Source organism: Xyrauchen texanus, chromosome 9 (assembly GCF_025860055.1).
Source record: "Xyrauchen texanus isolate HMW12.3.18 chromosome 9, RBS_HiC_50CHRs, whole genome shotgun sequence".
Lineage (NCBI taxonomy): Eukaryota > Metazoa > Chordata > Actinopteri > Cypriniformes > Catostomidae > Xyrauchen > Xyrauchen texanus.
Genome location: NC_068284.1, coordinates 11,437,948 through 11,454,230, shown reverse-complemented (window position 1 = coordinate 11,454,230; position 16,283 = coordinate 11,437,948). Strand labels below are relative to the sequence as shown.

At 34.3% G+C, this 16,283-nt stretch overlaps 2 protein-coding genes across 2 annotated transcripts; one reads left to right on the top strand and one right to left on the bottom strand.

The window, feature by feature from the left end:
• Window positions 1-5,221: 5,221 nt before the first annotated feature.
• Window positions 5,222-9,584, top strand: LOC127649177 (U3 small nucleolar ribonucleoprotein protein IMP3-like). Its single transcript, XM_052134150.1, has 7 exons — window positions 5,222-6,053; window positions 6,247-6,354; window positions 6,464-6,538; window positions 6,649-6,728; window positions 6,998-7,049; window positions 8,991-9,063; window positions 9,442-9,584. The coding sequence occupies exons 1-7, from the start codon at window positions 5,917-5,919 to the stop codon at window positions 9,466-9,468; spliced, it is 552 nt and encodes a 183-aa protein (XP_051990110.1). The 5' UTR covers window positions 5,222-5,916; the 3' UTR covers window positions 9,469-9,584.
• A 547-nt stretch (window positions 9,585-10,131) lies between these two features.
• On the bottom strand, window positions 10,132-13,485 carry LOC127649176 (vesicle-trafficking protein SEC22b-A). The gene is made up of 5 exons (XM_052134149.1): window positions 13,288-13,485; window positions 12,980-13,089; window positions 11,787-11,947; window positions 11,050-11,196; window positions 10,132-10,301 (listed from the first exon to the last, which is right to left on the bottom strand). The coding sequence occupies exons 1-5, from the start codon at window positions 13,360-13,362 to the stop codon at window positions 10,147-10,149; spliced, it is 648 nt and encodes a 215-aa protein (XP_051990109.1). The 5' UTR covers window positions 13,363-13,485; the 3' UTR covers window positions 10,132-10,146.
• Window positions 13,486-16,283: the final 2,798 nt, after the last annotated feature.

Sequence of the window (16,283 nt, the reverse complement as noted above, 5' to 3'; positions counted from 1 at the left end):
TTCCCATAGAAACATGTTTTCAATACTGTAAATTGGAGACACTGACGAGGTTACAGTGCTAATGCTAATTGTTGATTATTTTCCTCATATATTTTTATAATTTAAGTGGTATTTCGATTTTATTCATAAGCATGTGGCCTGTCACAGTTTCAATGTATTCATTAACCCTTTAAACTCTGCATGTGTTTTTAAAGATTTCCAGTTTCAGTGGTATGCCCCCCTTTTATTTTCTTTTTTTAATATTTTACTTATTTGACATTATATATCTATGGGTGTAAATAAGGTGGCTCTGAAAAACTGATTTTGTTTTGTTCCCAATCATGTCATCTGTAGCTGAGAAAAATGTGATAAAATGACAAAGCTATACTTCAAAAATTATTCATTATATTGTCCAAAATTGTCTCCATGCATCCAAAAGCCTCTCAAAAAATACTAATTGGTAGAGCGGGTCGGCCACTAATCGCAGGATTGGCGGTTTGATTCCTGGCCCACATGACTGCACATGCCGAAGTGTCCTTGGGCAAGACACTGAACCCCAAGTTTCTCCCTTGCTATGCAAGGCTAGTGTCTTGCATGTTAGCTCTGCCGTCATTGGTGTGTGAGTGTGTGTGTGTGTGTGTGTGAATGGGTGAATGAGACGCAGTGTAAAGCACTTTGAATACCGCTAGGTTAAAAAGGCACAATATAAGTGCAGACCATTTACTGGGAAATGTCGGGTAAATAAGATCTAATGACACATGCAACCACAACAATGACTAAAGGTCATGATTTTAGTAATGAGATTTCACAGAATGAGTTTCATTCTGAGCCATTTGAGTCATCGAGTCTGTGTCATTTACTTGGCGCCATCTCCTGGGAGGATTGTGCTTTGTGTGGATTATTTAATGATCTATGCATTCCATTACCGTGTGTGAGCTTGTTTGAAAGATAATCACCTCCTCTAAGTAGTGATACTTTATGATTCGTTTATTTTTCGTGAAGTTATAAGTGAAAACTTAAAAACACCAACATAATTGTCAAAGATATATACTTAGCTATTACTCACTATATTTTTGTCTGTGAGTAAAACCCCAAAAGGCTGGTTGTATTCTACTCTTTGCGAGCTTTTCAACAACATATGACACATGGCTATTTGATAAGTTTGAAGTTTTTACCGATTACAGTGCAATTTGTTTTTTAAATTATCAAACCGGAACACTTCTGATTTGTCTGCAAATTTCAAAACATTTGTTCGGTTTTGGTAATAATGCCTGCATGCTTTGGAAACTAGAACTTCTAAGCTTTCAAACGATACCTAATTTGTGTTGGTCAAGACTGTAAATATTAATATTTTGACGATTAATTTTTTCTCGCAGGCCTGCTGGTGCGCCTATATGAGCTTAAAAATGTGCTGCAATTAAAATATTATATTAATGAATTTAATTTCACTTAACTAGAAAACACATTTTCCCAAATTCCACTATCATAAGTCTAACACATTGTTTCTTTGTTGTAGTTGTCTCCACGTAACAGTCATCATGGTACTCCATTTTGGTCCTACTCAGTGACAAAGAAAAAATGTTTAAAGTAAAAATATGACATCTCTCATTTAATATGAGGTCATAAAACCGCATGTATTAATTATACATGATTTGGAAAAACTTTACAATTATTTGTATTAATTGTAGCACAAAACACAGCAGGGTAGTTCAACTTCCAAAAAAGACTTTCATGTCAACTACCCTCATATTGTTCCTGGTTCTGATCTGCATTCAGGCCAACAGGTTTGGCCACATAACTTATGATCAGTCTGTAAAGAAACCAGACACGGAGTTCTCAGGTGGTACACACACTTTTGATTGTGTGAAACTCAGTCTGATGTTCGTATGTCATATTACAACCAACTTCTATTGACTCTGCGAGTTGAATGAATGAACAAATATTGAAGTTACTCCCTATCCCATTAGCACAACAAAGGATCACATGGTAGGTCTATCATTTTTAAATATATAAAATGCATGCTGTTTGTCGAGAGTGATACATAGTAACTATAAAATGAACCGCACGTTTTCCCACGCACACTACAAAAGGATATCGGGGCTAGTTGTCACATGGGAAAGTTTACTCAAATGCTATAACATAACTAACTATCAGGATTTTAGTCACAAGTCCAACGGTGCAAAACAGTATAGCGTAGGGATGCAAATTTTGGCAAATTATTTTAACCGAGTAACCGCCAGCATTAACCGATTATTAACCGGTTAACCGATAAGCCATGAATCAAACAAGTGCAATCGATATGTTTGTATACAAAATAAATCAATAATTATAATTTTATTAACTGTTTTTTATTGCTGAGAAAGTGAACATACAGAAAAATATACATACAGCACATAATATCAACAACAACAATAATACTAATAAAAGAAAGAAAAATAAAAAAAAAGATACAAATATAGAAATAAAAATAAGAGAGCCATTATATCACATAAACATGATCACATAAAGAGCCCAAAGCAAAAGTTAATAAGCTTTCTTATTAACAGATACTGTGATCACATTTAAATCTTTTTCCATTTCTTTGAAGAAGACAGAGAAGACACAAAATGTAGCATTTGAGAATGTAAAATTTGCTTAGGACATTTTTTTAATGAATAACAAAAACAGATATTTTCTTTTGTGGGGTCCAAGTCAAAATATGTATTGAGAAGCCTGGCAAAATCTTACACTTGACAAAAACACCAATATCATTCCAAAGCTTGTGAGTGACATGACCAAAATAAGTGTACCACTGTTTCATGCATGTTAAATCAATAAGACATCTCTTAACTTTTGTATAGATTTCTTAACAGGGTAAAACCTGTGTGTCAGCTTAAAGGAAACTTCTTTCACTTTTGTTCTTGTTAAAGAATTTTTGCTGTAAAACCAGATTTGTTCCAATTAAGGTTAACAAACAAATTATTCCAAAGAAAATTACAGGTGGAACAGAAAGAAAATTCTTAGGAAATAAAGATTTTATTTTATAATTTTTGGCTCTTGACTCAGTCAAACAGGAGTATCACAAGGTTTAGAAAGGGATACATTATATACTGAGGAGTGACTACAGTTTTTATAAAGCATACACAAACCAGAAGGAATAGCTCCCATAACTGTGGCAAATCATTTTGGGGTTATTACTATTTGCTATTAGAAGAGAAATTCTGAGTACCTGAACAAAAGACCTTGATTATTAAACAACTGCTCCACCAAAAACAAACCAATACAAAACCAATCATCATAAACAGAGATTTATTCTTGAATAAAATGTTCTTATTGATCCAAATAAAACACCTCTGTGGTGAAAAGTTATGTTTATAAATTAGAGCCCAAGCTAAGAGAACCTGTCGATGAAAGTTGGAAGGTTTGATAGGGAGTTTGGATACATCATAATTACACATTAAGAGAAAATGAATGGCACCAAGTTGTGAAAAAACAAGTGAGGAGAGACAATCCAAATAGGTTTGGCTAGATATTGATTCAGCCAATTATTTTTAAATGTGTTGTTGAGGGAATCAAAATCAATAGAATTCATTCCGCCATTATTATGAGTTTAATATGACTGACTGTCTCATATAATGAGATTTATTTTTCCATAAGAATTTGATTAAAACCTCATTAATTCATTTACACGTGGGTTTATCCACAAAGAGAGACTGCGCTGCGTAAGCCAAACAGACCCTCTGCCTTAGTGAGTAGTGTTCTGCCTTTTAAGGACAGATCCCTTTGTAACCAGCAATTGCATTTTTTGGTGTGTTTTGGTAATAATAGGTTTGAAGTTTGCTGAACACCTACTCATAGTTAGTTATTTTTATACCAAGATATGTTACACTAGTTTTGACAACAACATCCTCAATTTAAGTGATAGTGCAATTTTTAGTTGATAGGAATTTGCATTTATTAAAATTTAAATTGAACCCCGAGGCTTCAGAAAAGGACTGAAGAATACACAATGCCATTGGAATTAGTGACGAATCATTAAAGAATAAAGCTGTATCTTTCACTAATTGACTCATTTTTATTTTAGTATTGCCAAATGTAATACTCTTTAAATGACTATATTGATATATGGGTCATCACTAATATTACCTTTAATCATGAGTTTTTGAATTTGGTTATTTTTAACATTACTAACTTTTAACCCTCAATGGTACCGTGTTGCCTATTTTAGTTGTTTTTAATAAAATGAGACACCCATTTAATTGGGCAATGCTAGGTCTTGGTCACAAGACCCACATGTGTCTATTGTGTTTCCTCTTTCAGCACATGTGCACATGTCACATGGCTCCATATTTTCTCCATTGAAAAGTGCATTTTCACTCATTTTTGTCCAGATAATCACCTTCAAAAAATCTGAGTCACCTTCATTGGTAAGTAAAAACTTTTCATTATATAGCATCAAATGTATCATAGGACATTACAAAAAACTGCAGGTTGCCTTGAGGCAACATTGTACTGTAATGGAATCGCATAAGGCCATACCGGGCATACTAGGTTGCCTGGGTCTCCAATGACAAGCTGTACAAGGTGCGCCCACTGCTGACATCCCTCTTGGAGACGTTCCGAGCAATCCCAATTGATGGAAATCTTTGTGTGGGTGAAAAAATTGTCCCATTCAAGGGGGGAAAACCCCATGAAACATTACAATCCCACAACAAAGTGATGGGAGGGGTTGATCTACTAGACTCTCTCATCGCCTTCTACAGAGCAAAGATTTGATCCAAAAAGTGGTATCACCGAGTGGTCTTCCACATGTTTGATCTGGCTGTTGTTGAGGCCTGGCTCCTCTACCGGAGAGACAGCAGTGACTGTGACATCCCCCCAAAGGGTGTGTGCAGCCTTGCAAAATTCAAAGCTGAAGTTGCAGCATGTCTCTGTATGGAGAGGAAGGCCTTGAAGAGAAGGGGCAGACCATCACAGCACAGTGAGGAAGAACAGCCTGAAAAGCATCCAAAAACCCCTGTAGAACCACGACCATCAACGCTGGTTCGCTTTGATCAGACAAGGGTTATGCAAATACCCAGGATGTTCAGGCATTGTAAAAGTGCAGTGCTCAAAATGTGCTACCTATCTGTGTTTTTCTGTTGAGAGGAGTTGCTTCATCAACTTTCACAAGCGGTGAGGTGCCATTTGTGTGGAAGGACATTTTGTGTGTGGGGGTCATGGGTGTTGGGGTCACAAATATAATGGTCCTCTTTGGTCCTTTAATATAGTAAAGGCTCTGAATGCAATACTTTTATGAATAAAGGAATAAATGCGATAAAGGCCCAAAATTGTATAAGTTTTAGTTTTAAAAGATACATGCATTTTTAAAGTTCACACGGTACAAGACAAACACTGTCTGCATTGCTAGCTGTTCTTTCTTTTTTGTGCTGCCTCAAAGAAAAGATTAATATAATTTTAAACTATTGATCATATTGATATATTTGTAAAATGAAATGACTGTGTCAGCTGACTAGCAAAAAGAAAATACACAAAATTATTTACTGCCCTCAAGTTGTGCCTCATTGTTTTTTCCTCCCTGTAGAATATTAACACAATATTTTCTTCAAGAATCCTAACGCTGATCTTTTCCACACAAAACAGTTCATATTGACCACTGCTGTCAAGGTCCAAAGAGGAAAAACAATTCTAATAATAAAAGTCCATACAACATATAGCTGTTGTATAGCTCCAGAAAGCTTGGAATATAGTGCACTTGTCATTTGGACTTTATAACAAATTATATATATTTTTAAGTGCTTTTCTTCGCCCGGCCACTAGACGGCAGTAGAGCTGTTCAAGCTCCACAAAACCGTGGAAGGAGAGCACATGTATTTCCGGTGGTTGCTAGTGTGGGCATGGTTACCATAAGTCATTTACACGCTTGGCGACAAATCTAGTACATTTTATTTAAAAGAAATGGTGCGTAAATTGAAATTTCACGAGCAGAAGCTCTTGAAGAAGGTTGATTTTATTAACTGGGAGGTTGACAATAATTTGCACGAGGTAAAAGTGCTGCGAAAATACCATATTGAGAAGAGAGAGGATTACACCAAGTGAGTGACAACACACACCTTTTACAATCTGCTCTGTAGTGATACATATGGTGCACATTCGTGTGTTGTAAGCCTGTGTCTCTTTTTAGCCTAATATATGGTCACAGTCCAGAGAGAATGGATGTTAGTGGCTGTCTTCAGCTGGAAGGTGACTTAAGGAGAAGGAGACTTAACCTGTATTTTCTACATTTAGATACAACAAACTTAGTCGAAATATCAGAGAACTAGCCCAGAAAATCAGGGACTTGGACGAGAAAGATGGTTTCAGAGCTCAAAGCACATCCCTCTTTTTGGAGAAAATGTAAGTATGGTTATTAATTTGACATTATGTTATTAATCATTGGCACCATCTGTAAATACAGCGATGAATAAATGTTTACGTATAACGTGTTTCTTTCATTTCCCCACAGTTACAGTATCGGTTTGATCCCCACCAAACAGAATCTTTCCCTTGCAATTGATGTCAGTGCATCCTCATTCTGCAGGTAAGATGAACACCTACTGCATCGTACACAGTCTAGCAACAATCAGGATGGGTGCAATTTACAGTATACAAACAAATAAGAGAAAATTTAAATCTTGTCCTTATATTTAGGAGACGTCTTCCCACAATCATGCTGAAACTGCGCATGGCTCAGAACCTGAAGACTGCCATAACCTTCATTGAGCAGGGCCGTATCCTTTTATCACAAATGACATGGACACATCCATATTTATTTGACAAGTTGAAAACAATGTTTCGTATTTAGCCTGATGATGTGCTTTAGCTATATTCAAAATGGACTGCAGTACAGATTAATTTAATATTTTATTGAACAATAAATAACTCAACTGCCTTACTGTTATTTGTTTTACTTTGGTGTAATTACGTTTATATGATCTTTGGGGATTCTTTGTGCATCCAAAAGGAAATACCTTGAAACCACTTCTTGACTGGGTGACAGATATTCGTGTTGGACCTGAGATTGTCACTGATCCTGCATTTCTTGTAACAAGGTTAGTTACAATTGAACACAACAGTCTTGTTCCATAAGTAAAAGACCAATTAATCTTTCCAAAGGCAAATTCATTTGAACAATAACATAAATTTTAAAGACAGGGCTACCGTGAGCTCCAAGGTTGTTAACTTGATGGTATATGCTTCTGTTTAAGTCAATTCAGCGTAATTGTTTCAATTCATAGTTGTCAACTCAGTGTAAAATGAGACAGTATATGTGTGAGTGTATATATATGTAAGTATGTATGTGTATGTGTGTATATATATATATATATATATATATATATATATATATACATTTACATATATATATATATATAAATAAAAAGCATTAGATTCTTGTGGCAGAAGAGTTAATCATTGTTGAGACGATACAAAAAGCGGCTTTAGAATACAATGTATTGTTTACTACCATATTATTGATCATAAGTCAATCATTGGCACACAGTTCACAGCAATCCATTACACAAGTGAATTTGTCAATCAGTTGGAGAACAGTCCTTCGAGTGTTTTGAACGCAAGAACGTAACACATGTTTGTGTTGTTCTGCCTACTGAAGTGTTTTCTTCACTGTATAAACTGTGCGTTGCTCATACAGCTGAAATTTCACTTACTGCCCTCTGGAGTAATTAGGTGGTACTACAAGCTTGCATTTCTCAGGCATCTTTGCGTTAATTTTTTGAACGCGTTATTTTTTGTAAAATTAATCGCACTGAATTAACGTGTTAAATCGACAGCCCTAATATATATATATATATATATATATATATATATATATATATATATATATTTATTCAAGCTACATCTACATATTCCTACCTCTTCTGTGTCTTTCCATGCAAATGTTATTTTAATTTTCAGTAACACTTTACAATAAAGTTCCATTTGTTATCATGAACAATGAACTATATTTTTTTAGTTCATGTTTGTTCATAGTTCATTAATGTTAACATATACAACTTTAGTTTAAAAATATATTACTATGTTGAAATTAACATTAACCAAGATTAATAAATCACTGAAAACAGGTTTTTACAGTAATTTTAACAGTAAAAGTCTAAAAATGCTACAGAAAAAATGTTTGAGTAACTGTAAAATATACAGTAATTATTTTTTTATAGATTTTAAAATAAAATACAGTAGTTTTTACAATAAAATGTTGTATACACTAAATCAAGTTATTGAGATGTAAGAAGTATGATTTTCCATTATAATTAATGGTGAAATTTTACATTGTTTAACAAGAGAGTACATGTACTTTTTACAGTAAATTATTGTTAAAATTGCAGTATAAATAAATAGTGTTTGTAGAATTCCCTGCGTTACCCATTATATTTTATGGGAATAGTTCTGTTTCAGTTACGTACACTGGGGTGTTCTGTGTTATATTTGATGTAATTTAGTTCATATTTACTGCATTATTTAAATCTCACATGTGTTACACTGAAGGTGTTTAGTGTTTGTGTGAGTGATACTGATAGTCTCAATATGTTTATTGATCATTGCTCTTAGAAAAGCTACTGATAAACTTCATGTCATCATGTGCCCTTCTATAATTACTACAGTGATTAACAAATACCTTATAAAGTGAACAACAGATTTTTACAGTTTCAGAAGGTTAATATCAAGTTTGACTTTTTATTTTTACAGTGACAGTGTGGTCATGTAAATTACAATAGATTTAAACTGTAAAATGTACAGGTTGTTCTGTAAAGTTGTTTACATTTTTTAGATATTTTTTACATCATTATTCTGTGATGTTTTTGTGAAAACAACAGGATTTAAAAGTATTTATCATTGTTAATTCATGTTAACTAATTTTGTTAGCAAATGGAACCTTATTGTAAAGTGTTAAATTATTCTGCATCTCACTATCATATTTGTGTGTACTGGAAGCTGGTTAAAAAAATAACTAAAATGGCCATATGTCCATATTTTAGGAGTATGGAAGACTTTGTCACATGGGTGGACTCATCCAAAATCAAACAGCATGTCATGAACTACAATGAGGAGGTAGGTCAATTGTCCTGCTGAGTTTAGACATTGACCTTTTAATAATTGAATCATCTTAAACTTATTTCTTCAAGAGGAAATGATCACAATGAACACCTTGTCTACATTGGACGAGGGTGGTGTCATGTCAAAAACACATCATTCACATTACAATCAATTTATGCCTTCTGTTTAATTATATGGAAAGAACAAATAATACATTGCCTTTTATTGTCCAATCAATACATTATAATCTAAATTCTTAAGGCCTATTTGTTATATACATTTTATTAATCAACATGGTGTACATTATAATCGATTGACTGTTCAAATATGTATAATTGCTGTATGTGCCAATGACTTGTTAGTAATAAGTCAATTTTGTTTTTGTTCTTGCAGCGGGATGACTTTGACCTTGTGATCTAAACCTCTTGCATCCAAGTATGGGAAGGAATTGGCTTGCCAGTAGATGTAATGGTCAATGCATCAAGAGCAGCTTTTATGTCATTAATGTAAATAAATTGCACACCCTTTGAGATAAACGTCTTTTTAGACATGTTGAGTGAGTGAATGAATGAATGAGTGAAATGCATTTTAGTGTGACTTTTCTATTGCATTGAGTATTTTCAATGAATAATTTGTAAACAATGAATCTTAACAATACAATTGCCATTTCTACTCAGAAACCCACTTCACATTTTACAAATAAAAATATATATATACATATTTGTTCTAAGTATTGGACACCTTGTTGGACTCGTCACAGATGCACACACGTTTCTCCAACAAGTATTGATGTGATTTCCTGTAAACACCTAATACACTTTGCATAGCTCAGTAAGACCTCTCTTATAAACACACTGAAGAGGCAGGACTACAATAATATGGGAAAATTACTGACATCTTCCATTTACAGCTATAAATAAAGTTAGGGTAGTAAAAAGGCAACAGCATTATGAATTTGACAAAAATTACAATTCGTTCACTGAGCAAAGCTACATTCAGTCTCTTATCAGACATAAACTTAAGGCCATGATGAACAATGGTCCAAACCATTTTTCAAGCAGGGTCCTGAGAGTTTCTGCTTGAATTTGCCGTTTATATTCACAGCCACCAGAAGCGTATATACACAATGAGTGTGATGAAAATGACTGCGCCAGCCGCCACTTTTGCATATGTGGAGCGAGTGTTGAGATATTTGGCATCACTCCGGTATTTCTTAGACAGACTGGACAGGTTACTGGCTTTGAAATCCAAAGCTACAGAAAGACAGAATTAACATTAACTAGATAGGTAAAGTTTGTCAGTGCATTGCTAAGTGGTTACTAGGGTATTCTGGGTAGTTGCTATTTGCTTCTAGTCTGATCCAGCTGGTTGCTAGGGTATATTTTTTTGGTTGCTATGCATTGCTAGGGTGTTCTGGTTGGTTGTCAGGTATTGCTATGGTGTTTTAGCTAGATAAAGCATTGCAAGATAGGTTTAAACATTCCATCAATGAAAGTCTATGGGATATGTAATTGTCCGTTATGGGAAAGCCACAAGTTGGATCAGATAGAAATGACAAAGCAACCAGAGTCAGAAAATGATGAAGGTCTGTGCCAAATTTGGTGGATGTAGCTTAAAAGCTGTAGGACGAGTTACAATTGAAAATGTTTGGTCTTGGTTTAGGGATTTAGGAAAAACCCTAAATCAAGTATGTAGAATAACAGCTTTGTCAAGCCAATGTAACAAGCAGCATTTATTTTAAGAAAATATTTGAGATTACAAGAAGTTAACGCATGTGTCGCATGGAATACTTGAACGATACATTTTGGTTATTTTTAAACAAGTCATTATCAATTGAAAAGACGGGCCAAGATATTCATTAGATTATTCTTTTGCGTTTCACATAAGTGAGTCATACAGGTTTGGAATGGTATGAAGTAAAGTATGACAAAATGTTCCTTTTTAGGTGAATTATCCCTTTAAATCACTGAAGCAGGTGTTAGAAGTGAAGTGTTGACTCACCAGATAAGGCTTCTCCACGCTGGAGCACTTCTTCTATATTGGCAACCATGATCCTTTGAACGTCATGCAACTCTGAATTGATGCTTCCCAGATTTCTTTGGGTTCTGCTGTCAATGTAAGACTTTTTGGTCTTCTGTATGTATGTATCTAGGGAGAAATGGAAATATTTGAGTCTACTTTGTCAATCTACTACCTGTAATTTTGCTGATGCTTAATAGGTTCATAAAACAAATGTATTATGTTGGCTTGACAAAACCAACATACTGTTATTCTATAGATATGGTTTAGGGTTTTCCAAAATCTCTATACCAAGATCAAAATGATACATTTTAACACCTCTTAGAGCTTTCAAGCTACATTCACCAAACTTGATATGGAGTACAGACCTTCAGACTCTTCAGGAATGGTGTGCTATGCCTTTTTGAACTGATCAGACTTGATCAACAAGACATACATTGACAGAATGTTCAAAGGGGCTAATGGAATGCTCGTTAATTCAAAGTAAAACTCAACATTTTTGGATGCTCTATCTTTTTTGATGTTCTTTATCTGTCTGGCTATCTGACAGTCTGGCTGATTATCTACATAGCTAGCTGTTTGTCTTACTTTGTCATATACAGTATAATGTCTACAGAGTGGCAAAAGAAAAAAGAAAACGGCCACTAGGTTTGATTGCTCATATCTTTAAAAAGCATAATAGGAGTTTGCACGATTTTTAGAACCGAGATTTTTCTCACCAAATTCAATAAAGAAGTACGGCCGTGAAACTGATGGGACCTTTTTTCCATACTGCTCACTGAATTCTCCCTCAAGATCTTCCAGATAGGCAAATGCCAGTTTCTTGGAGAATCCTGCTTCACATAATGCCAGGTAACACACTCCTTTCTCAATGACATAACTAGAAAACAAGGAGAGTTTTTGAAGTGACACATCTAGATATAAATCAACCACAAAACATATATCGGTCTATCTTTCTGTTTTGGGCAGAAAGTCAGAATTGGCTCTCTTTTAATGCATTGGATGGAATTTGATTTGAATTGCCCAAGCACCACAGGATGTTGAACTGGAATGACAGGAATAGGTATTTACAATGAAATTCCACAGTGGATTTTAGAATTGCATTAGTACAGCACAGTTTTAACAAAACAAATAAATTAAGGCTGTCAATCCATTCAAATTTGACATCAAATTAATGACATGAAATGCAGATTAATTAATCACAATTACCTGCAAATCAATATTGGCCAAGAAAGGCCCCCAAATGAAGATAATTCAATATCTAGAATAATTATAATAATTCAAAGATATTATGTTGCAGACGAGTGAAGCCTTTGTATTTTTACATATATATCATTCATTAGGACCGATTACACCTATTTGTTCCCTAATATGTAACATTTATTTTTCTCAACTGAGAAGACTATCCGAAAGCCTATTTCTGTAAACTAAGTTCAAGACTTAATCAATACAATTCAAAATGACTAACAGAGCCATTAAAACAGATTTTAATATTGCCATTTAGCACCACAGCATGTACACTGCATTTTTCAATTAACTTTATAAGAATATTGATATCAACATTTCTATTGAATCTACTGATTATATACTGATATTTGGCTCCATTTTGAAAACTTGCAATTACTTAAGATGTAAATTAGAACATTCTGGGTAATTATATTAGTTCTTCCACTGTTAAATGAAGGTTAGTCTATAAAATAATAAATGCAAAATCCTATATGTGCCACTTCATACATTCATTATTTTTCATCTAATGTGTCTGGAAATACCCCATATGCTGTAAGGCTGTTTAGAAGTAATTCATAGTAAAACATTATGTATATTAACTACACTTACAGCAGTTTATTTGATTTGTATTTATTTATTTATTCAATGAATTCTAAATGGAGTTTATGCGTGTGTTGGTACTTACTGAAAGCACATGGCACCTGCCTCTAAGGTGCACCGTGCAGGACTCTGTTCGTTCAGTTTTCGGCACAGCTGTTTGGCTTGACTCTGATACTTCTGCAAGTCTCGCCCAGACTGTAAAGACCATAACATAAATTGACTAATATTTACACAAAAGTGCTTTACGATCACAGCTATAAAGAAACAAACAGTCAATAAGTAACTAAAACTTTTGAATGCACCTTATGACTTAGATTCGACAGTTACCTGTAGTATTGTAACCTTATTTTAACTAGTTTAAGCAGTGAAGTCTGAACATGAGTTCATTCATACCTGCTCATTCTCTTGCATTGATGCAGCAAGTGGCAGTCCGTCGGCGACACGAACGATCATCGTCAGCGACACCATTTTGACCAAGTGTCTCTTTCTTCTGTATACTTTAAAGTGAAGCAATGGATTATTTGACTGATTGTCAGAAAGTGACACATCTGAACTGACAGCAGAGTTCAGATGAGTTGGCCGGAAGAGGGTGTGTCACCTCAAATTCTCTCCGCGTTCGCATTCCAAACGTTCCGATTATATATTTATTTATTTGATTGGTTAATACCAAAATCTTACACAATATCTTACAACAATAAAGGGAAGGGAGAAACAAGAGACGAAAAAAGCAAGAGAGAAGCAACTATTTTAAATTGTACATAGGTAATAAATGTTGACTTTTCTTTGATTTTGTCTTTCTGTGCCCAACTAGAGATGTGGCTAACATGGGAATCGTAACCAAACAATTTGGAAGAGCTTATTTTTTTGGAAGAGTTTTACTTCAAAATAAATGCATGTAGCGCAGAGGCTCCGATCTCTCTCATCTTTTCATAAAATAAAACAATAATAATAATAAAAAACAGACAGATTTCGAGTTGACACAAGCAAAGTTGTTTCGAGGCAAGTCCGTCCACTCTGCGTTCATCTTTGGAGCGTTCTCGAACAGGCTGGGCAGCTATTTTGATGTAAACAAGCGGCATAAAAGTACAGCTCTATGGAGTCAATTCCACGCCACATATATTTGCAAAAATATAAAGTATTGCAAAATAAAATAATACTTTTTTTCTTTTGCAAAACTTTGAGCAAAAAAAAAATTAAAAAAATTTTAAACAAAAATTAAGTATCACAAAAGTAAAATAAAGTATCGAGAGAAAAAAAGAAAGTTTTGCAAACAAAAATAAAGAATTGCAAAATATAAATAAAATATAGCAAAAACCAAGATATAATTAATTGCAAAAATCAATGACTGTTGTAAAAGAAACTAAAGAACTTTGATCCTTTTTATCTCTGCAACAGATTTTTAGGCAGCAATGATTTTGCCACACATCTTTTTCTTTGCAATGCCTACTAATTATTTTGCATCGCTCCTTTTAATCTGCATTTCCATCACGTGTGAGCTCATGATACCATTTTGCCTTTGCGCTTCACTTTTCTGTGCGTTTCACTTTATGGCACTGTTTTGACGTGGGGGTGGAGTCAGGGGATTGGGGCGTGTACAACGGGCTCAGTGATGCCTCTCTGGAAGTTACGTCATTAGCTTGAGACACGGATCAAACATCATGGCTGAGCACAGGCATGCAGGTGGAGCGCAGGTATGTAAAGCTGATTGTTTCCTTTTATTTAATTAGTATTAAATGTGTTTTAACAGCGTTTGCTTCAGATAAAGAAGTTAGAGATCAGTTAAAGCGGTGGATTTATTAGCCATACTCGCTAATGCGTCTGAAATAGCCAGCATCTGCAGTTTATTCTCTCTCAATTGATTGGTCTATTGATTGATTCTTATGTTTATTTTATAGATTATAATGGTCTATACCATAGTATGTTTGTTGTCTTCTAAAAAAATTTAAACTCCATATTTAAAAAATATATAAATAGATGTTATTATCACTGTTAAAGGAGACAATAAATAGATTACAAAATAAAAAGTTAAACGATCGTAACAAACGTGCATGTGTTCTGTCTTTAAAAAAAACTTGTTTTGAAATATAAAATGTTCACATCCCCTATATTCTTAAACCTGCGTTATACGGCTTCTTAAGTTCTTACGATGCTCACAGTAAATGTACATGTATCTAGGTCATCTCATGTAATTATTTGCCATGTCACATTTAGCAGAGAGAATATCTAGATGTCGTGACGAATCTTATTAGTGTTCTGACTCAAAGCCTCGGTCATATTCAGGCTCAGGGTCAGCAGCAGCTTTCTCCTGCTGTTTCTCTGCCTCGAGTAGAGCAGGATATGGTTATCAGCACCTACTCTTTAAGAATCAGTCTGTTAAATTTGTGTTGCTTTTGCACAGTTAACTTTATAAGTGATGTTCTTTTATTTTTTGTAGATAATTTCCTGGGATGCTTATTTGTTACGATCGTTTAGATTTTTATTTGTAATCTATTTATTGTCTCCTTTAACAGTGATAATAACATCTATTTATTTAATTTTAAATATGGAGTTTACATTTTTTTAGAAGACAACAAACATACTATGGTATAGACCATTATAATCTATAAAATAAACATAAGAATCAATCAATAGACCAATCAATTGAGAGAGAATAAACTGCAGATGCTGGCTATTTCAGACGCATTAGCGAGTATGGCTAATAAATCCACCGCTTTAACTGATCTCTAACTTCTTTATCTGAAGCAAACGCTGTTAAAACACATTTAATACTAATTAAATAAAAGGAAACAATCAGCTTTACATACCTGAGATCCACCTGCATGCCTGTGCTCAGCCATGATGTTTGATCCGTGTCTCAAGCTAATGACATAACTTCCAGAGAGGCATCACTGAGCCCGTTGTACACGCCCCAATCCCCTGACTCCACCCCCACGTCAAAACAGTGCCATAAAGTGAAACGCACAGAAAAGTGAAGCGCAAAGGCAAAATGGTATCATGAGCTCACACGTGATGGAAATGCAGATTAAAAGGAGCGATGCAAAATAATTAGTAGGCATTGCAAAGAAAAAGATGTGTGGCAAAATCATTGCTGCCTAAAAATCTGTTGCAGAGATAAAAAAGGATCAAAGTTCTTTAGTTTCTTTTACAACAGTCATTGATTTTTGCAATTAATTATATCTTGGTTTTTGCTATATTTTATTTATATTTTGCAATTCTTTATTTTTGTTTGCAAAACTTTCTTTTTTTTCTCTCTATACTTTATTTTACTTTTGTGATACTTTATATTTTTGCAAATATATGCGGCGTGGAATTGACTCCATACAGCTCCTATCTACTTGAATGTGGAAAGACTGACATTTCCAAAATGGTTGGTCAAGATTACGATCAAA